The sequence below is a fragment of the Ictidomys tridecemlineatus genome, chromosome 9, assembly GCF_052094955.1.
Source record: "Ictidomys tridecemlineatus isolate mIctTri1 chromosome 9, mIctTri1.hap1, whole genome shotgun sequence".
Lineage (NCBI taxonomy): Eukaryota > Metazoa > Chordata > Mammalia > Rodentia > Sciuridae > Ictidomys > Ictidomys tridecemlineatus.
In genome coordinates this window covers 101,035,105-101,056,430 of record NC_135485.1, presented here as the reverse complement: position 1 = coordinate 101,056,430, position 21,326 = coordinate 101,035,105, and the positions used below count along the sequence as shown (strand labels likewise).

Sequence of the window (21,326 nt, the reverse complement as noted above, 5' to 3'; positions counted from 1 at the left end):
TTTTTAATTTAAAGAGACTGTTTTAAACTGGCTCTTTTGTGAAATCATCCTTCCATCAAATACAAGGCCCTGCCTTCTGTAAATGAAGCTGTTTACATTTAAAACCAAGACGATCCTTCTCAAAATGTAGGCAGATCTAAGTTGAGGGTAAACCACGTTAGACAAGTTCATTGAACCTTCTATAAGGTGACACATCCGTGGGAGTTGCTTGCAGATAAAAATATATATTAGACACACTCCAATTTCCATTAGACTAATCCTGATCAAACTCTGACTATAAAGTTTAGGAATAATTTTCAGTGGATGAAAATCTGTCTAGTAAATCACTTGAAGTTTGAAATTGCTTATTTGCCATCTTAGAAGTAGATTTGGAATTCTCAGCAACAGAATGAACTATGAAGCTCATTTTACAATATTATAAAATATAAATAGTGATACCTTTAGTGTCCTTGGTACAGACCTCCAAAAATAAAATTTATTTCAATATTACAAGTTAAAAACCTTCAGATGTCTGGTCTAATAAAAACTTTTTTCTTACAAAGCCATCTTATTGATTTTACTGATCCTCATCTATTTTCATTTTACATGCAAACATGGGAGAGATGTATTTATTTAAGAATAATGTTCTCTCTTCTACCCAAAATTTTCCTTTGTATTTTACCTGTACTATAACATTTAATGTTTACTTCCATGTATTTTACCTGTGTTACACACTGCAAATTTACTCTTAGCTGATTTATTCTATTATCCCTTATTAGCTTTGGTACATAAAATACTGATCTTTTCCAGAGGTTTTGTTCCTTAGATTTAGGTACGGTCTTACAGTGAGTATACAGCCTGTGTGGTCATGCAAGTGCATTGGAATAGTAACTGACTCCTGTCATCTGATTTGAAAGGAATCTGGCAACTGAGATGGGGTGAATATGATGTTTTTTTAATAAGAGAGATATTTATTGAGGGTATGAGAGTGTGCCGCTCAGTTTTCTTTCTTTTTTTTTTTTTTTTTTTAGTGAGATGCTTCTTTACTCTTCAATGATACTCATATTGTTACTAGTCAAATTCCAGAATTTAAATGTGAAAGTATAAAAGGAGATCAAATATTTATGGTACTATAATGTGTTGTATTGTATTAGACAGTAACATCCAATCTAGCTTAAAAAGTACATTTGTAGGAGCAGGGATATAGTGGTATGCAGTATTTGTCTCTCTTGTGACTTTTTCCCATAGGAAAAGCCTCTTCTGAATTGTTACCTGTTTTCAATTTGAAGCCTTGAGGCTAGAATTGTTATTTATTCTCCTACCAGGCCTTCACTGAATTTATGATTCACTTTTTCTGCCTGTCCATATTTCATGTTTTAAATGCTTTGATCAATAAGAATCGACTCTTCTAATCCTGTATTTGGAAGCTGGGGATTATCCCAACCACATAAATAATTATGGCCAATAGATCTGCAACAATATAAGCTTTAAGAATCTTTCTGTTTAATTCATCAAATAACACTTATTTGCTGATTGTTAGTGATAATATAAATTTAAAAGGTCTTTTGTTTCATTTTTCAAATAACACTTATTATCTAACAACTGAAGAGTATAATTTTTATACGAAATTGCTAGGTCTCTAAGTGGTATTTTATGTCTGCTTCTGGCTTGGATTTCAGCAATCACTTGCACCTCTGATTTTAGGTAAAAGAAATGTGTGAAATCTGTGAGGATGACAATGCTACCCTTATATTACTTGTCTACTTTTATTTTTCCAATCTGGTTCTGATTAACCCTTACTCAAATTATCAGAGTCTCAGAAGAAAGAATAAAAACAGAATTGGCTCCCAGTAAGAGTCAACAAATGTAAACCTGGCTCTTTCTCTTCATCAGCTCCACTCTGCCAACTTGGAAACGCGCAAATCCATCTCTCACTTAGTTTCTATTTCGTTTTCCTCCAAATTAAAGCATGTTTTTAAAATCTGAGTGGATTGGAATATTAGGAACAGAATTACTATTTATTTTTTAACATAGTAGCATTTCACATTTTTCTACAGACTTTTGTTAATTTATTATTTAGCTTTGAAATTAAAGCAAATGTCAAGATTTGGGAATATTCCATAGCAGACTTTATGCTACTCTGGTATGCACTCTTGTTCTTGTTGTGGGAATAGATAACTAGAGTTAGCTTCTAAGTGTAGCAATTATAGATGCATGTCTTAAGCCAAGTTCTTTAATCAATTCTTGACTGTTGACATGTTCACTTTGTTATCTCAGCCATGGCCAATTTCATTTTTCCTGCTCTCAGCGTTCCTGGCATGAAAGGCCCTTCTGCATAGCACCTGTCTTCCCGCACATCATTTGATGCTTGGAAGAAAGCAAACTAGTTCTAAAATTAACCTAAACAAGTCCCTGTAATATCAACATCTTAAAATCAAATGCAAGTCATTTGGAAATCAAATACCTTGTAGAATAATTTGATATTCCACCATGCTGTCGACATCCTGCTCTTAGGTTGCTTAGGGAAGGGTACCCCAGGAGAATTGCAGTGGACAGTCTGCATAACCATACTCAGGAGCCCTGCCTCACTTCTACTAGTTTAATGGATTCAGTATTAACCTATCATCATGTTGGTGACAACAATCATGTTTGAAAATGTTAGATAGCATACTAAGATTTCCCAGGTCTTGGTTGTTCTGTGTTTTTAGTAAAATTGTACCAGAAACTCATTCTTTTTCAGAATGTTTTATCTGAGTTCTGAATACCATTCTGAAATCAAGGGAGGTTAATTAAGAAGGATTCTCTACTTGCTAGCTTTGATCTTTGGCTTATGTGATTATATCCTCCTGACTATCTCTGACATTTTCCTACCTTTTTTATTCTCTTTTTTACTAAACCCCTTCTTTCTACTGTCTCCTCATTAATTTCATTTATAATAGATACAACAATGTGACTTTTATTTCACATGTATTGTTCAGAAGTACATAATACCAAGTTGATCCATTTAATTTTATTAGAAGCTTGTTAACACTCTTTATTTTCACAAAGGAATATAGTAATATTTGAATAAATATAATTAATAGTTTGACATTCATTGCTTGTGTCTAAGCACTCTTGTTATCTTTACAACTTAATTTTTATTTTGTTATTGTTCAATATGTTTCTATTAGCCTATCATCATAGTTAAAAATCTTTTTGATCAAATTACTAGTTTATCGGGCCTTCATAAAGTGGCTTTCTATTTTTCTAAGTAAACTTCTTAAATTCATAAGTTAATTGGAAGCCTCACCATTTCATAGTCACATACCCATTCCAAATATATTTTCAAGTGTACAAGATTCCATTCAAACAATAGCTAAGATATCAACTTTCTATCTTGACCCCAAACTCTCATCTTAAATTGCATAAAAAATGTCTTAATTATTATCCTCATTAGAAAATGAGAAAAGTTCTTTGGAGGAGTGTCCTGAAAAGATGATTGTAAATATTAGGACCAGATACCAGAATATTGAGGTGAACAGAAACTTACATAGTTATATTTTATTTCTTTCCTCAAAGTTCTAAAAATTCTTGTCCATATCATTTTTAGCTCCCTTTTTCAATAAATATTTTAATTTATTAGCTCTCATTACCCTTCATTTGGACTATTAAAACAGCCTCCTCTATCTTATTCACTGTTATTAGAATTATTTTTTTTTAATCCAGGCAGGAACACACTATTTATCACTTTGTAGGATATAATTACATACTCGAAAGCATTTAAAACTTTATAAAATATAATCTATCGCACCACTATATCTTTACATTCAAATGCATTCTTCCATGCAACCTAATCAAACCACCTAAAAGCACTCACCACGTGTTCCTACTGTTTCAATCCTGCTCACCCATTAGCCAATAATTTGCTTCCTCCCTCTCTTTGCAGATTAAAACTGTACTTATCCTTTTAGACTCAGCTTGAACACCACCTACTCTTTGAAATTTTCTGTTCCATCCACTCAGCGGAAATGATTGCACATTTCTCTCTTACAGCATTTTGCAAGTATACTTATATTTTAAAAGCATGTTTAATTTAGCCTATCTACACTACTTGTCTTCCCAACTAATTATAAAATATTTGAGGTTGGAGATTCCATACTTAAGTATTCTCCTTATCTCGTGCTGTTTTGTGGGTGCGTTGCAGCTCTGGATGCCCACTCTGCCTGCAGTGTGGCAAGTTTTCTGAAACTGGTATCTTTAACTAGTTTTTTTGAAAAATAAGTCATGAGCACAGCTGCCCTACGTCCCCTCCTCACATTATCATTCCTGAAAGGAAACTGTAGGATGCCTTCGATTCTTCATCCCCATTTAATGTTTTAAGTGTGAACTCACACAGTTCCATAGAAATTCTCCTCACCAGGTTCACCAGCAACTCTGATTGGAAACTTGGATGAACTATTTTTGGGGATTATTCTTTTTAACACTTAGTGAAGCAACTAACCTTGTGAATGACTTGAAACACTCTCTCCTAATTCTCCCCCCCGCCCCTCTCTCTCTCCAGGTTTTTCCCTTTGATCCTGTACTGGTTCTTCTATACCCTTTACTGAATCCTAAAATCTTGACTGCAGGAAAGTTTGAAGTAATGGCATCCAGGAGTCAGTCATTATCTATACCAATGTGAATCAACGGCAATCTAGTGGATAAGATCACCCAGGAAGAATACATTCAGGGAGGGGGGAAAAAGAGCAACAAGGATGGAAAAAAAAAAACAGGAAAAGCAAATTTACAAAGAGGATTTAGCTGTATAGACCTTAGATTGCATTTAAAAACAAATTTTGCTTGGAAACTTTCCAATTTATTGCTAAATATATATACATAGATAGATAGATAGATATCTCAGCGGAATGCACTACAATTCTTATTATATAGAGAGACCTCAATTTTTCATATCTCTGGTTGTATACATAGTATATTCACACCAATTCATGTCCTCATACATGTACTTTGGATAATAATGATTATCACATTCAACCATCATTAATTCCCCCACGCCCCCTCCCTTCCCCTCCAACCCCTCTGCCCTATCTAGAGTTCGTCTATTCCTCCCATGCTTCCTCTCTCTACCCCACTATGAATCAGCCTCCTTATATCAAAAAAGCATTGGGCATTTGGTTTTTTGGGATTGGCTAACTTCACTTAGCATTATCTTCTCTAACTCCATCCATTTACCTGCAAATGCCATGATTTTATTCTCTTTTGTTGCTGAGTAATATTCCATTGTGTATATATGCCACATTTTTTTATCCATTCATCTATTGAAGGGCATTGGTTTCACAATTTAGCTACTGTGAATTGACCCAGCTATCTCTCTCCTTGCTCTATACCCAAAGGACTTAAAAACAGCATACTTCAGGGACACAGTCATATTAATGTTTATAGCAGCACAATTCACAATAGCTAAATTATGGAACCAAATTATTGCATTTTTAAAATGTATGTTGTTTTAATATTATAGCAGTATATGAAAAACAGAAGAAACAGTTATCTACAGATTCCTTGGAAATCCATCATTTTTTAAAATTTGTTCTCGTTAGTTATACATGACCGTAGAGTATATTTTGACATATTTATACAAACATGAAGTACATCTTCTTCTAATTAGGATCTGTCTTTCCTATTTTGTCCAACCCTCTTTCCTTCATTCCCCTTTGTCTAATACACTGAACTTCTATTCTTCCCCTCCCCACCCTTGTTGTGTGTTAGCATCCATGTAGCCAAGAGAACATTCGACCTTTGGTTTTTGGGGATTGGCTTATTTATTTTAACATAATAGTCTCCAGATCCATTCATTTACTGGAAAAAGTCATAAAGTCATTCTTTTTTATGGCTGAGTAATATTTCAATGTGTATATATAACAAATTTTCTTTATCCATTCACCATTGAGGGGCACTGAGGTTGGTTCCATAGCTTAACTATTATGAATTGAGCTATTATAAACATTAATGTGGCTACCCCACTGTAATATACTGATTTTAAGTCCTTTGGGTGTATACTGAGGATGGTATAATTGGGTCAAATGATGGTTCCATTTCTAGTTTTCTGAGTACTCTCCATACTGCTTTCCAGAGTAATTGCACAAATTTCAGCCCCATCAGCAATGTGTGAGTGTACCTTTTTCTCCACATCCTTATTTTAAATGCAGTCAGCTATTTTTTCACATTAACAATTACAACCCTATCAAAGAAATAGATTTTAACATTTCCATTTTAGTGACAGAAATGGGTGAAGTCAAACCAAATGTGTAGCCCAGAAAACTTGCTGGTACCTCACAGATATAGTCAAAGCTATGGCAATTTTTTTAAAAAAATGATAATTAAAAATTATTTTTAAAAATTACTTAAAAGTGTGAGCCACAGCGGTGTTGGCAGTAGCAGTATAGGTGGCAGCCGCACTTGGAGAATTAATAATTTATATATATATATATATATATATATATATATATGATTTTAAAGGGAGGTACCCAAGCCCCTGAAGTTAACGACCATAGTTGGGACTGAATCTTAGGCACAGAATAAGGCCAAGAGCTGTCCATGGGTCCACACTGCAGTGGGTATGCTGGAGGTGGCCACACAGGGAGAGGGGAGTATTAAGTGAGTACATATCAGAGTCAGAGATTGCCACCCCAAGACCCACCCTCAAATCTGCTAAGCTGATTCAGTTCTATTGGCCAGAATGGGAGGGATCAGGGCTCAGTTTGCCTCTGTTTCTTTCTCCCTTTCTTCAAATGAGGGAATGAAGCCATCACCTGTCCTCTTAGCACCACTCCTCCCACTTCACTAAATTGTCCTTGTTGGTCCCAATTAGGAAATTAAGTTTCCCACCCTTGCCACCTGGTGGTTCTCCCAGGCCACCATTCAGCCACCTTGTGAATGAAGTCTTTGTCTTCAGCAAAAGTTCTTGTCTGTCTGTGGCTGCTACAGAGGGCAAAATGGGCCTGGGTCTGTGACAGGAGATGGATTTGTTCATCACCCCAACTTGATCAGTGCACACTGTATGCAGGTATTAAAATATCACATTGCACCCGAAAATTAAGTATAACTAAAAATTAAAAAAAAAAAGAATATAAAGCTTCTCATTGTGCAGAATGGAACTTTGTTCACCTGGTCAAAGTATCGCTTTAATTTTCTATGATAATATTCTCTCTGGAAAACAGAACCTACACGCTCGGGTTATTCTAATGAAATTTTCACCCATACTAAGTAAAATGTCCACTTTTTACCCCTGAATTTAGGAGCTTGGAATCTATTTAATTATTCTTCATTCCTCTCCCAATCGTGGAAAGGGTTCCTATTTAGCTTTTTTCCAACTTTCTATTTCCTGCAATATCAAATGAAAGATTCTTGGGAAGTTCTGCATCTGGTTTAGACCATATTCCTATATGGTTCAAGGAAAATCATTCAAAGGCTTAATCTGAGCTAAAATTTTACACTCCTACTCTGCGCCCTTAAGATTTTATGATTGCGATTCCATGTTTGCTATTATCAAGGCTTTACATCACATTGGTCATTATTCTTACCATTCAGTAAGAATAATCCTTATTTTTTCATTACAGTATTAGCTCAGATTCTCCAGCCTAGTGCATTCATTGTGAATAAAACTATCACAGGATTTTGTTCTTCTTTAAACACATATTTGTCTTTTTATACTCGTTCCACAGGCTATATGTGCCTTAAACGCTGAAAAAAAAATCATTTATAATCAAAACCATGGAGAATTGGACAAGTTGGCCAATTATAGTATCTTCAGAGTCTCATAAACTACTTTGAAAATCAACTGCCTTGTGAAGATTGTTATTATTCATCCCCTAAAAATCAGAATATTGTGATCAATTTGTACAGGACCAGATGCCATAGCCATGTGGAGCTTTACATATATACCCCAGTCAGAAAGAAGTTCTCTTTCTAGTTTATCTTTGATAATAAATGAATATTTAAATTCATTAAATATGTGCTGGAGAGGCTGTGGGCTGAACTACTACATTAAATATGTTTAGCTAATAGATTTTGTCACTTATACTTGATCTTTCATCTAAAGAAGTGGGAATTAATGCAAGAGTCAAGGTAATTTTTAAACCAACTTCTCCAAAAAGAAAATGAATACAACTTTTACCATATTTGTTTGACTACTTTTTAATTCTCTATTATGCCTGTAAGAAGTGTGTTGTAATAAAATATGTAAAATATTATGTTCTAATAATTTTATTATTTCTCTTTCCTCCCAATAAATATGTGATATTTTTGACACTGGGAATTACATCTTCTATTTAATGTTTTTAACTTACTTATAAGAAGAGAGTATTTAGCATATAGTAGGCTGCCTTAAACGCTTGACAAATAAATTTAAAAAGTCAGACTTTAGCCCAAGAAAAAAGCACTTACTATGTGATAGGTGAGATCTGTGTTTTGTTTACGCTATTGTAATTTAATAGTACCAATAGTCTGAGGGCATAGATGTTACTAACCACATTTTATAAGACAGAATATTGAGGTTTAGAGTTAAAGATATTGCCCAATATCACACTGTTAATAAATTATAAAGTTGTGATGTGATTTGTGATTTAATTGACTTCATAGTCCATACTTTCTCCGCTATGTCACACAATCAACTAGAAAGTGGTCAGATATCAGATTGCTATGAGACATGTCTCTGAAGCCATCATTAGTTTTACTGAAATTGTTAATGCACCACTAGATCTAGGATGTTTTTTGTATATGATTAAAAGTATAAGGAACTTAAGAAAAAAATATTTAGTGTAAATATTTTTAAAACAAGGGGGAAAGGATGATTGACATACAAAATGATGCATCAGACTCAGTAAAAAAAAATAAAAAATACCTAGGGAATTTTAAGAATGCACAAGAAATTAGGAACTGTGCTGTTTCTCTGAATTGCATTAGATTTTTTAAAACAAAAACAAAACAAAATGAATAAATTCTATTGGGCTCACATGAGCCAAAGTGAATAATAAATTAATGAAGTCAGTATTCAGTTATTATACCTTTGCATACCAAGGCTATTATAAATTTATAAATGCATTGATTTGAATACTTTTTAATGTAAAGAAAATGGCCTAATCTTTTTCATCAATTGGATTCTGAATAAAAACATGATAATAATCACATAGAGTTCATGTAACAAAAGTGACCCATGTTAAATGCAGCCAAATTCCATCCCTTTCTTAGATCTTTTTGCACAAATAAAGTTTTCATTGGCATTACTTAGCCTTCTCTGTGATCACCTCTATGATCCATAACTATAGACTATGACTCCTTAAGACATTGTAAAGAAAGACCAGCAATTCCAGAGCTAATAGGTTTCTGTTTTTTCTTTTATATATATATACATTTTTTTATTGGTTGTTCAAAACATTACAAAGCTCATGATACATCATCTTTCATACATTTGACTCAATTGGGTTATGAACTCCCATTTTTACCCCAAATACAACTTGCAGAATCACATCGGTTACACATTCACATTTTTACATAACAGCATATTAGTGACTGTTGTATTCTGCTACCTTTCCTATCCCCTACTATCCCCCCTCCCCTCCACACCCATCATCCCTCTCTACCTCATCTGCTGTTGTTCAATTAATTCTGCCTTCTAAGTATAGTGGAACCACAGCGGGAGGCACTACTCAGCATTAGAAAACAAGTTTAGCTATACAGGAGGCCCTGAGTCAATCCTCAAAACCACTAAATAAGTAAATGGATAAAATATAGCAGAACTGTTTTCAAAAGACAAACAGAAATATGCTTGTTTTTTTTTTTTTTGTTTTTTTTTTAGGGTGAAGAATAAAAGGTTTGAGGGGAGGGAGAAGGAAATGAAAGCAGGTAGTACTTGGGATTAAAATGGAGAAAACTATGCTGTATGCATTTATGAATGTGTCAAAATGAACCCCATTCTGTATAACAACAATGCACTAAAAATTTAAAAAAATAAAGATGAATAAAAAAACACCTTTATAAAAAATATCATTCTTTTACTGTATTGAAATGTTTAATGAAATTAAGGTATCATTTTATGTTGAGCATGGTGGCACATACCTGTAATCCCATCGACTGGCAAGGCTGAGATAGGAGGATTGTAAAGTTGAGGTCAATCTAGGCAACTTAGTGAGACCCTGTCTAAAAATAAAAAATAAAAAGCGGTTGGGGATGTAATTCAGTGGTAAAGTACCCCTGTGTTAAATGTTCAATCCACAGTACCACTGAAAGAAAAGAAAAGTAGGAAGGAAGAAAGGGGAAAGAACACCTTTTCAATTGGTAAATGATACAGAAATGTTAAAAGGAAAAAATTGGAAGAAATCTTTAAGAGAAATACTTGTGTTAAATTTCATTCAGAATGTTTTTAATTGCACCTAAATGTCATGATTATTGCTTTCTTAAAGTCTTAAAATAGTTGCAATAAGTTTCACTTTTAACTGAACTTATTGTTTGGTATAAATGTTCTGTTTTCTCACTTGACTTTCTGTGCCCTGTGTTATTGAGCACTTGTGTGCTCCATAATTGTAGACTCTATGACTTCTTCACAGAGTCTAAACAGAGACCAGACCGATATTTATAGTGTAATAGAGTTAAGTCATTTAATAAAAATCTAAAAACTATTTCTTGTCTCACCAGGTCCCAAATGAAGACTAAGATTAATGCACATTATTAAATTTACATTCTTTTTTTTTCAGATCCAAGAAATGAGCAGAAATAATGATCAAGAAAATGACTATGAAGAAGATATTTTCTCATTTTCTACATATTCTCCCTGTAAGTTTTCTTACATGTTATGTATATATATATTATAGTACATATGCTGGAAATATATGACTGAAGAGAATTCAGAAAGGTATTTAATTAACAGAATGACTTTTACTTTATAATATGGTAGAAATGCCACTACATTTGCTAGTGTAGATACATTTAAGAAGGTCAAGGTCTAATAATCACATATTAGGTTTCCTATCCAGGAGAAATACACAAGTTATACTGGTATACATTTTTTTTTCTATTTGACAACTGTGTTTTTTCAAGTGTTTGTTGTTCTCCAAACATAATCACATTTTTTTTGCAGTTCTTATTTTTCTCAGCTATGAAATGAGAAGTTTGGACCGGGACACTCTCTAAGGTCCTCTCTGAAGTAACAACATGAAGTTCTAGGTTCTAATGTCTGAAGACAGATTCAAAATGTTCCTGCATTTTAGGCCTGTGTCATTAACACACAATGACTTGTTCAACATCTTCATCAGCATTTCTTATCAGCATCTACATCCTAACTTCCGAAAACCCTGATTTCTATCACTTCTAAGCGTCTACATGTGCTGATTTCCGTATCTCAGCAAATGGAAATGCCATGTTTCTATTGTTCAAGCTACGTCAACATCCTTGAAGTCACCTTTGCTTTTCTACTTTCTCTCTTACCCTGTATGCAGTCTACTGTATAATCTTATTGACTCCACTTTCAAAATATTGCCCACACTGAATCTTTTCTCACCCTTCTCATTGCCCTTCGTCCTAGTTCACACTGTCAGTAGTTCTTCCCCAGATGGTACAGTGATTCCCAGTGGAGGGGTATTGACTGTCCCCTACATTGCCAACTTGACAATGAATGGAGATTTTTCTGATTGCCATGACTTGGAAATGAAGGGTTGCTACTGGCATTCAGTGGGTAGAGATATCAGGAATGCTCTAAATATCCTACAGTGTACCAGACAGCCCCTCACATCAGTCCAACATGTCAATAATGTGCCGCTATCAAGAAACCCTGAAACAGTTTCCCTATTTTTCACCTCTCACGCTTTAGGCTTCATGAAGGAACTAATCACGCTTCTGTCCCAAATCATCCAAAACCTTCCCATTTTACCTATAATCCTTCTTATCACCTACAGGGTCCTAGATAATCTTTTAAAACTCTCTCTGGTCACTGTCTTACTTGCTCATGGCCAGTGACATCTCGCACATCAAGCTTGCTACTTCTACCTACGGGCATTTGCAATATCTGCCCCCACTACCTACTCTTCTTCTGTGTGTCCCCTTAACTCACTTCATCACTTCTTCCTTCAAATCATTACTCCTGTCTTCTTCCTTTACTCTTTATTTCTCTGTACCTGCTATTTTTTTTTTTTGTATTGCACTTAGCATTATTTTGGCAAAGTCAGTAAACTCCTTCAAACATTTTTTGATTGCAGAATACAAATACACAAATGTTAATTAAGCTAAGAAGTTAATGCACCAAGTTTGAAGGTTATATATTTTATCATTTTTATGATAGCAAAGGTGATGATAAAGACCAACATTGATACGGATCATATATTTATCATAATACTGAATCCTCAGAACAGCCTAGAATAAGAAAACATTATTTCAGTTCTAAAGAGACAGTTTGGAACCAGAAACTCTCTCATATATGAAACTGTATGAGTCAGCAGATTTCCATTGGCACCACCATTGCTCTGGAGCATGCCAAAACCCACGGGTGCACTAAATCCAGCTCTCCAGGGCTGAAGTCCAGGTTTGGGCATATTTGACAAGCACAAGGGAAGCTCTATTACTTAGTCAGTGTCAAGAAACACTGAATACACAAACAAAACTGAGGCTCCGAGTCATTTGCTACAGCGTGAATGTAATTCTAAGTTGATGACTGATTTGCACCTACAGAAAGAGTGAAGTATGTTTGCTGGCCTGAGCAATAATTTTTCCAGTCATTTTATCATCGATTCCATCAACATTTCCAAGGACTACTTTATTTCAGGCTGGTGTTTTTGTGTTAGGAGTAGAAAGATGAATGATTTCTGTACAGGTAGATCATTTGAAAATGTCTCCCTCTGCTCTGAACTAGGATCTTGATTCAGTTCTAATACTGGAAGCTATATTTTCTTCTTTCTCACATAAAATAAAAGAAAAATGAGAATACATGTAGTAATAGGGGGTAACATCATGGATATGATTTTTCCTTACTAAGCTGAAAGAACTTATACAGTGTTACTCTTTATTTAAAAACAAAGGTTTTTATTTTCTAAATTATGCTATCTGACTTTTTTAGTTATATTTAAGTTCAGCAATCCTTTGAAACAATTGATTACATTGAGAAGAATGACAACTCAAATGTTCAAAATCTGTTATGAAGATGCCAAAGTTATTTGGAAGTTCCAAAAGTCTATCCTAAATTTTTTTTGAATCTTTTCTGTAGAGATTGTTTTAAAAAGAAAATTTAATAAAAGTATTTTAATGTTATTACATTGTAACATTTTTCTGTGTTCTTCCTGAGTGGTTAAGAGCATTTATTAGGCATCATAAACAGACAAATGATGGCATGGTTCCTGGAGTGAAGGGAATCAAACCTGATTATTGGGTTAAATTTCAAGATAAAATGCATTTTATAGGTAAGCAAACCAAGCCACAGAAAGATGTACCCACTGTGAGTGATTTGGATGTCTTCTCCATCAAAAAATGTGAACGTTTTCCTCAGCAATATTTTCACAAATCAATATAGCATGTATAATAAATTATAAAAGTCATTATATGTTTTTTTTAAATATTTATTTTTTAGTTGTAGTTGGACACAATATCTTTATTTTTATGTGGTGCTGAGGATCGAACCCAGGGCCTCACACGTGCTAGCACTCTACCACTGAGCCACAATCCCAGCCCCAGTCATTATATGTTTATAATAAAAATTAATATATAATAAATGTATTAAAATAATAAATAAATGCCATAAATTCATTTGTATTCATTATTTACAAGCAAGTCAACCTTTATTTCCTTTCCTTGTTCTATAACTTTCCCTCTCTTTTTACTTATTTCACTTGGTCAATTATGTTGTTTTCTAATAAAAATTCATAATACTATTAAATACATGAATCTACTCAACAATAACTCTAAGAATCAGAATGTCATTATATACAGGAGTGTGTCAGGTATTGTTGTAACAAGATTTAATGGAGCTTTGACTCTTCTTTGAGTAAATGCTTTTAAATCCCAGAAATGACAATTCAGTAAAAGTTATGCAGTTGATGGCTTTCCACTATATCAGGCCATGAAAGTTTTATTAGCAATACTACTACTTCTCTACAAATTTACAAAATATGAAATGCCTCCAGATGGTCCATTTAAATAAAATTATACAATCTTTCTTCTCATAAATAGCCACGCAGTACCCAGCATTGCATCATGAAAGCTGGAAGACCTACAGGCAGAGTACAGATGGTGCCGAGGCAACTGAAGGGACCAGGGAGGAAGAGGAGCCTGAATCAGGGGCCCAGGAGAGGCACAGCCCCTCAGAGGCTGGCAGTGCAAGTCCTGAGGACCAGTATGATGACTTGTATGTGTTCATTCCCGGAAATGACCCAGAAAGTCATTCACAAGAGCCACTCGTGTGCTGCAGACCACCTCTTCCCCCACCAAGACCTGTGTCTGCTGCCTTCCAACTGGAAAAACCTCACTTCACATTGCAAAGTAAGTTTAAAGTTCAAAGAAAAGAAATGCTCTTACAGGCGTATATAGCATGAGTGCAGTGGTAAATCCATACAGAGAAGATCATCTTTTGAAACCTTTGGAAGCTTTTCTTCCAGTTCTTTAACAAGTAGGGCCCATGCAGTGAAGCAAGAGATACCTGCCACCACCCTTTCTCCCTTCCTTCCTCTTTCTCCCTTTATTCTCTTCCCTCCCCCGCCTTCCATCCTTTCTTTTTTCTGGAACAAAAAAATCTTATTACAAAGCTTTAAGAAAGCAAAGTAATAAAACTTGGAAGGAATCTGTAGTTCAGCACATAAAATGAACCTCAAGTATCCTGTGGAAAAGCAAATGACAACATTGCTTTTAAAAAACACTCTTAGTATTCTGGCAAGAGGGGAAGGCTAATGCTTTACAGATGATTTACAGATGACTTGCAAATGATCTTAGGCATCACTCACTTTGTAGCTGTGGAAGAATGAAGTGGTAAGGAGTTTATTGCACAATGCATTGAGACTGAAGTCTAAGAATACGAGATTTATATAATCTATATATCTCCAAAGTAGAACAGCCACCATGGCTGTCACGCCACTTGTTCCCAGAGGTAAAATTGGGGTGTGTAAGGCGGGGGTGTGGAGTATACTGTGGAGGACAAACCTTATAGTGAGCATGAAGAGGAGTTTCCACATTGGGCTTTTCTACTCCAGTGTTCAACAACCTGAAAAACTTCCACCTCCAGGTTCTCTCCTTTAGTCACTAATGATATCCCACTAAAATCAAACATGATTTTATATTTGCTTTCCAAATTCACAAAGCATTATTACAAAGCAAATTTAATAGCAAAGATTTAAAAATACCCATTAAGATAATATATTTGTCACTACCCTTTAGTTGTCGTGTCCTAGAAAGCTCTTAAGTACATTAACATTATTTCAAAAAGGAGAATTTTGAAGCCAAGAAATTTAGCATTAGTGTCCTTGAAGGCCCTGCCTGCAAAGCTCTATTTTGTCAACATAAGCCATCCTAAGGTCAAGCACTGCATATATAGATGCAAAATTTTGCTCAGTGGAAAGTACCAAAGCCTAATGGGAGCTCCTCTGAATCAGTCACTCATAAGCAGACATTTATTGCTTACCTACTGTGTGCCAAGCCCTTGAAGACCCTTCATTGACCTATATCAATGAAGTAGATTATGAAAATCGGTAGGGCAAGGAAACATAGGTGGTTAACTCACTGATAACCAAATCCTGGCATGTTTTTCTCACTTTGGGTATTTGAATAATTTGATGTAATTATTAAACTCTATTCTTTAGAAGACAAGATTTTCTTGTGTCAGGTCAAATCTCTTGCAGGAGTTAATATTAAATTATATTTTCCCTAATGTAAATTTCTATATATAATATGTTGGATAGGAGGTATAAAATTACTCCAGTATTTACCAGATACCTAGACTAAAAAAGTAATATTGGCTAATGTAGCTCTTGAAAACTACCAAATATAAAAAGTAAAATAAAACAAAGACTTGCTGCTTTTATTTAAAAACCCTATTTTTACATTTTATGTGTGGTGATGTTTTTCAACTTCTCTTTTAATAGGGTTGATATTGGAAGAAAATGGAAAATAAAAGCCAATTTTTTTCTTAAAATTCCTTTAGCTCTTTTACAAGTAAGCCTGCAAATTTCCACTTAATTTTTGCCAGAGACAGAGATGCACAAAGTTCTTTCACTTTAGCTAGTGATAACTTCAGGAATTGCTTAGGTGTAAATTTCATCTGCCTTCAGTTATTGTAAAAAGAGAGACCAGTTCATCTATAGCCAAGGACTGAAATTCTTCACTATGGATTTGTGGACATATTTGTTTTGAGAAACTTAAAATGTAACATTATGGATCCCTTTTCACTTTACAAGGAGCATATGATCTTTATCTTCACAATAATTCCAGAATGTAACTATCAGAATGATCCCTCTTTGACTCAGATGTAACACCATAGAGCCTATGATTAGAATATATCAAATACTTACATGAAGAGGTTTATTGGACTTCTAAGGTTCTTCTATTTTCTTCTCTTTTATTCTTCTTACTCCAAGTATTTCAAAAGTTGGAATTACGGAAGTGACACATTTCAATAGTTATTTGTTAGTGCATAACCTGAATTGAGTGGAACATGAGCCACTCTTTAACAAGAAGTATAATCTGATACTTGGGAAAATAAAAAGTAAAATGCATTCTTTCTAGTGCAAACCTAACTTTAAAAAGTTAGGAAGAGTGGTGGGTGGGGAAACAAAAAAAGTTAACAGCTCAGGAAATCAGTTCATAAAAGTAAGATGGCTGACACATTTTGCTAAAAATGAAGCACTGTAAAAGTGTTTCCCACACACTTCATCAGCGTTCACCTGTGATGCTGTCAATAAAACAGAACTCATGAAGTTAAACCGTATTATTCACAGAGGAAAAGGCAAGTCACAGTGATTTTAAATTCAGTGTGAAGCTTATAGGTAATTAGTATTTCTTGGATTAAACTAAGGGGAGCAGTGACATTTAAGACTCCTATGTGAGATGAACTTGGCCACTCCACAAAAACCTACCCAAAACAATTGTCTTTTCTTCTGTACTATTGGTGTTTCCTCTTAGATTCTGTTTTTCCACTAAAATGCCCATAAGTAATAAACTACTTTATTATCATTTTTTAAAAATATTTTTATTAAATTATATATTTATTCTAATTTGTTATACATGATGGCAGAATGCAATTCATTTCATATTACATATATAGAGCACAATTGTTCAAGTCACTGATTGTACACAAAGTATTTTACACCATTTGTGTCTTCATACATGTACTTAGGGTAATGATGTCTAACTCATTTCACCATCATTTCTACCCCCTAAGCCCTTCCCTTTCCCTCCCTCCCCTTTTCCCTATCTAAAGTTCCTCCATTCCTCCCATGCTCCACCCCCCCATCACCATTATGAGTCAGCATCCTCATGTCAAAAAAAACATTTGACCTTTGGTTTTTGGGGATTGGCTTAATTCACTTAGCATTATATTCTCCTACTCCATCCATTTACCTGCAAATGTGATGAATTTATTCTCTTTTATTGCTGAGTAAAATTCCATTGTGTATATATACCACATTTTTTTATCCGTTCATCCACTGAAGGGCATTTTAGCCCTTCAGCTATTATGAATTGTGCTGCTATAAACATTGATGTGGCTGTGTCCTTGTAGTATGCTGTTTTAAAATCCTTTAGGTATAGTCTCAGGAGAGGGATAGCTGGGTCAAATGGAGGTTCCATTCCCAGATTTCCAAGGAATCTACATACTGCTTTCCATATTGGCTGCACCAATTTGCAGTCCCACCAGCAATGTATGAGTGTACCTTTCCCCCCACATTCTTGCCAACACTTTGTCTTCATAATAGCTGCCATTCTGACTGTAGTGAGATGAAATCTTAGAGTAGTTTTGATTTGATTTCTGTAATTGCTAGAAATGTTGACCATTTTTTCATATGTTTGTTGATTGATTGTATATCCTCTTCTGAGAAGTGTCAGTTCAATTCCTTGGCCCGTTTATTGATTTGGTTATTTAGTTTTTTGGTGTTAAGGTTTTTGAGTGTTTGGTATATCCTAGAGATAGTGCTCTATCTGATGTGCTTGGGATAAAGATCTGCTCCCATTCTGTAGGCTCTCTGATTATTTCTTTTGTTGAGAAGGGTTTTAGTTTGAATCCATCCCATTTATTGATTCTTGGTTTTAATTCTTGCACTACAGGAGTCTTATTAAGGAAACAACATATGGAGATTTGGGTCTACTTTTTCTTACATTAGGCCCAAGGTATCTAGTTTAATCCTAGATCCTTGATCCACTTTGAGTTGAGTTTTGTGCATGGTGAGAGATAGAAGTTAATTTAATTTTGTTACATGTGGATTTCCAGTTTTCCCAGCACCATTTGTTGAACAGGCTATCTTTTCTCCAATTCATGTTTTTGTCAACTTTGCCTAATATAAGGTAATGGTAGTTATTTGGGTTAGTCTCTGTGTCCTCCATTCAGTAACATTGATCTACAGTTCTATTTTGGTGCCAATACCATGCTGTTTTTGTTACTATTGCTCTGGAGCGAGCATAGTTTAAGTGTGGAATAGTAATGCCACCAGTTTCACTCTTCTTGCTAAGGATTGCTTTGGCTATTCTGGGTCTCTTATTTTTCCAGATGAATTTAATGGTTGCTTTTTCTATTTCTATGAGGAATGTCATTGGGATTTTGATTGGGGTTGCAAGAATCTGTATAGTGCTTTTGGTAGTATGGTCATTTTGACGATATTAATTCTGCCTATCCAAGAACAAGGTAGATCTTTTCATCTTCTAAGGTCTTCTTCAATTTCCTTCTTTTGTATGCTGTAGTTTTCATTGTAGAGGTCTTTCACTTCTTTTGTTAAGTTTATTCCCAAGGTTTTTTGTTTCTTTATTTTTGTTTTTGTTTTTTGTTTTTGAGGCTATTGTAAATGGGGTAGTTTTCCTAGTTTCTCTTTCAGAGGATTTGTCACTGATATACAGAAATGCCTTTGATTTATTTATGGCTGTTGATTTTATATCCAGCTACTTTGCTGAACTCATTTATTAGTTTTAGGAGATTTCTGGTGTAATGTTTTGGGTCTTCTAGGTATTGAATCATATCATCTGCAAATATTGATAATTTGAGTTCTTCTTTTCCTATCCATATACCTTTAATTTCTTTCATCTGGTCTTATTGATCTGGCTAGAGTTTTGAGAACTATATTAAATAGAAGTTGTGAAAGAGGGCATTCCTGTCTTGTTCCAGTTTTTAGAGGGAATGCTTTCAATTTTTCTCCATTTCAAATGATGTTGGCCTGGGGCTTAGCATAGATAACCTTTACAATGTTGAGGTATGTTCCTGATATCCCTAGTTTTCCTAACATTATTATCCGATTCTCATCCTCCAAAGGCAATGTGGCAATGTTTTTTTTTAAAAAAATGGGGGTTAAAAAAGCCAAAAAACAAAAAAAAAACAAACCTCTCATTGACCTGATAGAGAGCCATAACATTCAAATTCTTTTCAACTTATTCACCAAAGTATTTCATGTATCTGTCTTCTAAATAAGAGCTACTAAAATATTCTAGCATATTCCTATAAAAGTATGTGTAGATTTTACTGAATATGGAGCCACAGGATTCTGACATGTCTACTTTTATTCTTTTCATATGAATTAATACTCAAGCCATTGGTTGTCGAAGCTGTCTTTTGTATCCTAAATGCTATTTTCAGAGTCCTTTATCTAAATGGCTTATAAAAATCTAGACTTGCATTTTTGAAGGTCAGTTTTGTCATAGCCAGAAACCAACCAGGAGGATATAGAGTAGTGATATCTTTGGCTATTTTCTCCCATCATTTCCAGACAAAATGAACTCTAGGCAAAATATTCAGTGCAAGAATCACGAAAGTGTATGGCTGGTGGAGAAAGAAGGCGGTAAAAAGTTATGTTTTCAAAAAATTCATTGCTTAAACCAAGTGGTTTTCTTAATAAAATTAGCAACTACAAACTGCAGAAAGTTCTGTTCACAAATTACACTGTTCGTTTTTCTTTTGGAATTTATTTATGATTATTTTTCTAGAAACAGGACCTCTTCCTTTATATTGTTTCCTATGGCATTTGATTAAGCTACTTTGGGAAACCCAATTGTGTCAGATGGACACCAATAACATTGCATAGAATAGAAGCATAAACACAGTCTAAATATTTCATAAGCAGGGAGAACCGCGGAAGGACAAGTAGAAAGGAGTCAAAACTGGAGTTATTCTAGTGCCAGACAAGAAAAGAGAGATGAACCCAAAGTAGAAGAAGAAAAGAAAGAAGATGAAAATAAACAGGAGGAGGAAGACCCTTACACTTTTGCTGAGATTGATGACAATGAATATGACCAGATCCTGGCCAATATGAGTGTAAAGAAGAAAACCGGAAGTCGGTCCTTCATTATAAACAGACCTCCTGCCCCTACACCTCGACCCACAAATGTACCTCAGAAGGAGGAAACAACACCTTACATAGCTCAAGGTAATGTTTTGGTTTGTTTTTGAATGTGTAGACTTTTTTCTTCCTTTTGCACATGGAAAGGTGGTACAAGGTGATGTGATTAGTGCTCCAAAATAACTCCAAAAAGTTGAAAGGCACAGGTAAGTGATATTGAGTCATTTTTTTTAATTTAGAAAAATAATGAATAAAGAAAATAAAAATTATGGTGTGAGTTCTTCTTTCTAATTCTTCATTAAGAAGGATAATTTTGACAAACCACCCCAGGCATGTGAAACAAGAGAATACACAGATAAATTCTATTTGAGACTTTTTTCACAATTCTACAAGAGGGAAGGTGATTATCTTATCCTACAGATAATCAGATAACTGTGTAACACAAAAATATTTAAATATATACCCCAGATCCACCTCAGAGAAACACATTTAGTTGTCTGTATTTAAAATTTTCAAAAGAAATCATTCTACTTCTTAAGCAGAATATATTGAGAGATTTGAATAGATACCTAGCAAGTATCCATAAAGTTATTTCCCATTGCACAACATTCTTATTTAACAGTGATCTACTGGTGATAATGATCAAAAAAACTGCAACAAATTTTGAAATTATTAAGTGTTTCAGCAAACACAAAATGTTAATTGGAATGATTATCTAGATGATGAAGACAAGAAAAAAGATTTAGCTAGAAATTCTCAGACTGTCTATCATAGCAATCTCAGGATGTCACTATCTCTTTCACAAAGTTTCTAAACCCCAACAAATATACGTGAAGCAAAGAAAGTAGACCTGAGTTGGTACAATAACTGAGTCAT

General features: G+C 34.4%; 1 protein-coding gene across 1 annotated transcript in view; it reads left to right on the top strand.

Annotated features, from left to right (window-relative positions):
• The window catches only part of Bank1 (B cell scaffold protein with ankyrin repeats 1), a 286,896-nt gene that overhangs the window by 216,945 nt on the left and 48,625 nt on the right, over window positions 1-21,326 (top strand). Inside the window, exons 8-10 of the mRNA XM_078021872.1 lie at window positions 10,704-10,782; window positions 14,161-14,469; window positions 20,232-20,537. Of these exons, the coding sequence (XP_077877998.1) occupies window positions 10,704-10,782; window positions 14,161-14,469; window positions 20,232-20,537 (694 nt within the window). The remainder of the gene's footprint in view (window positions 1-10,703; window positions 10,783-14,160; window positions 14,470-20,231; window positions 20,538-21,326) is intronic.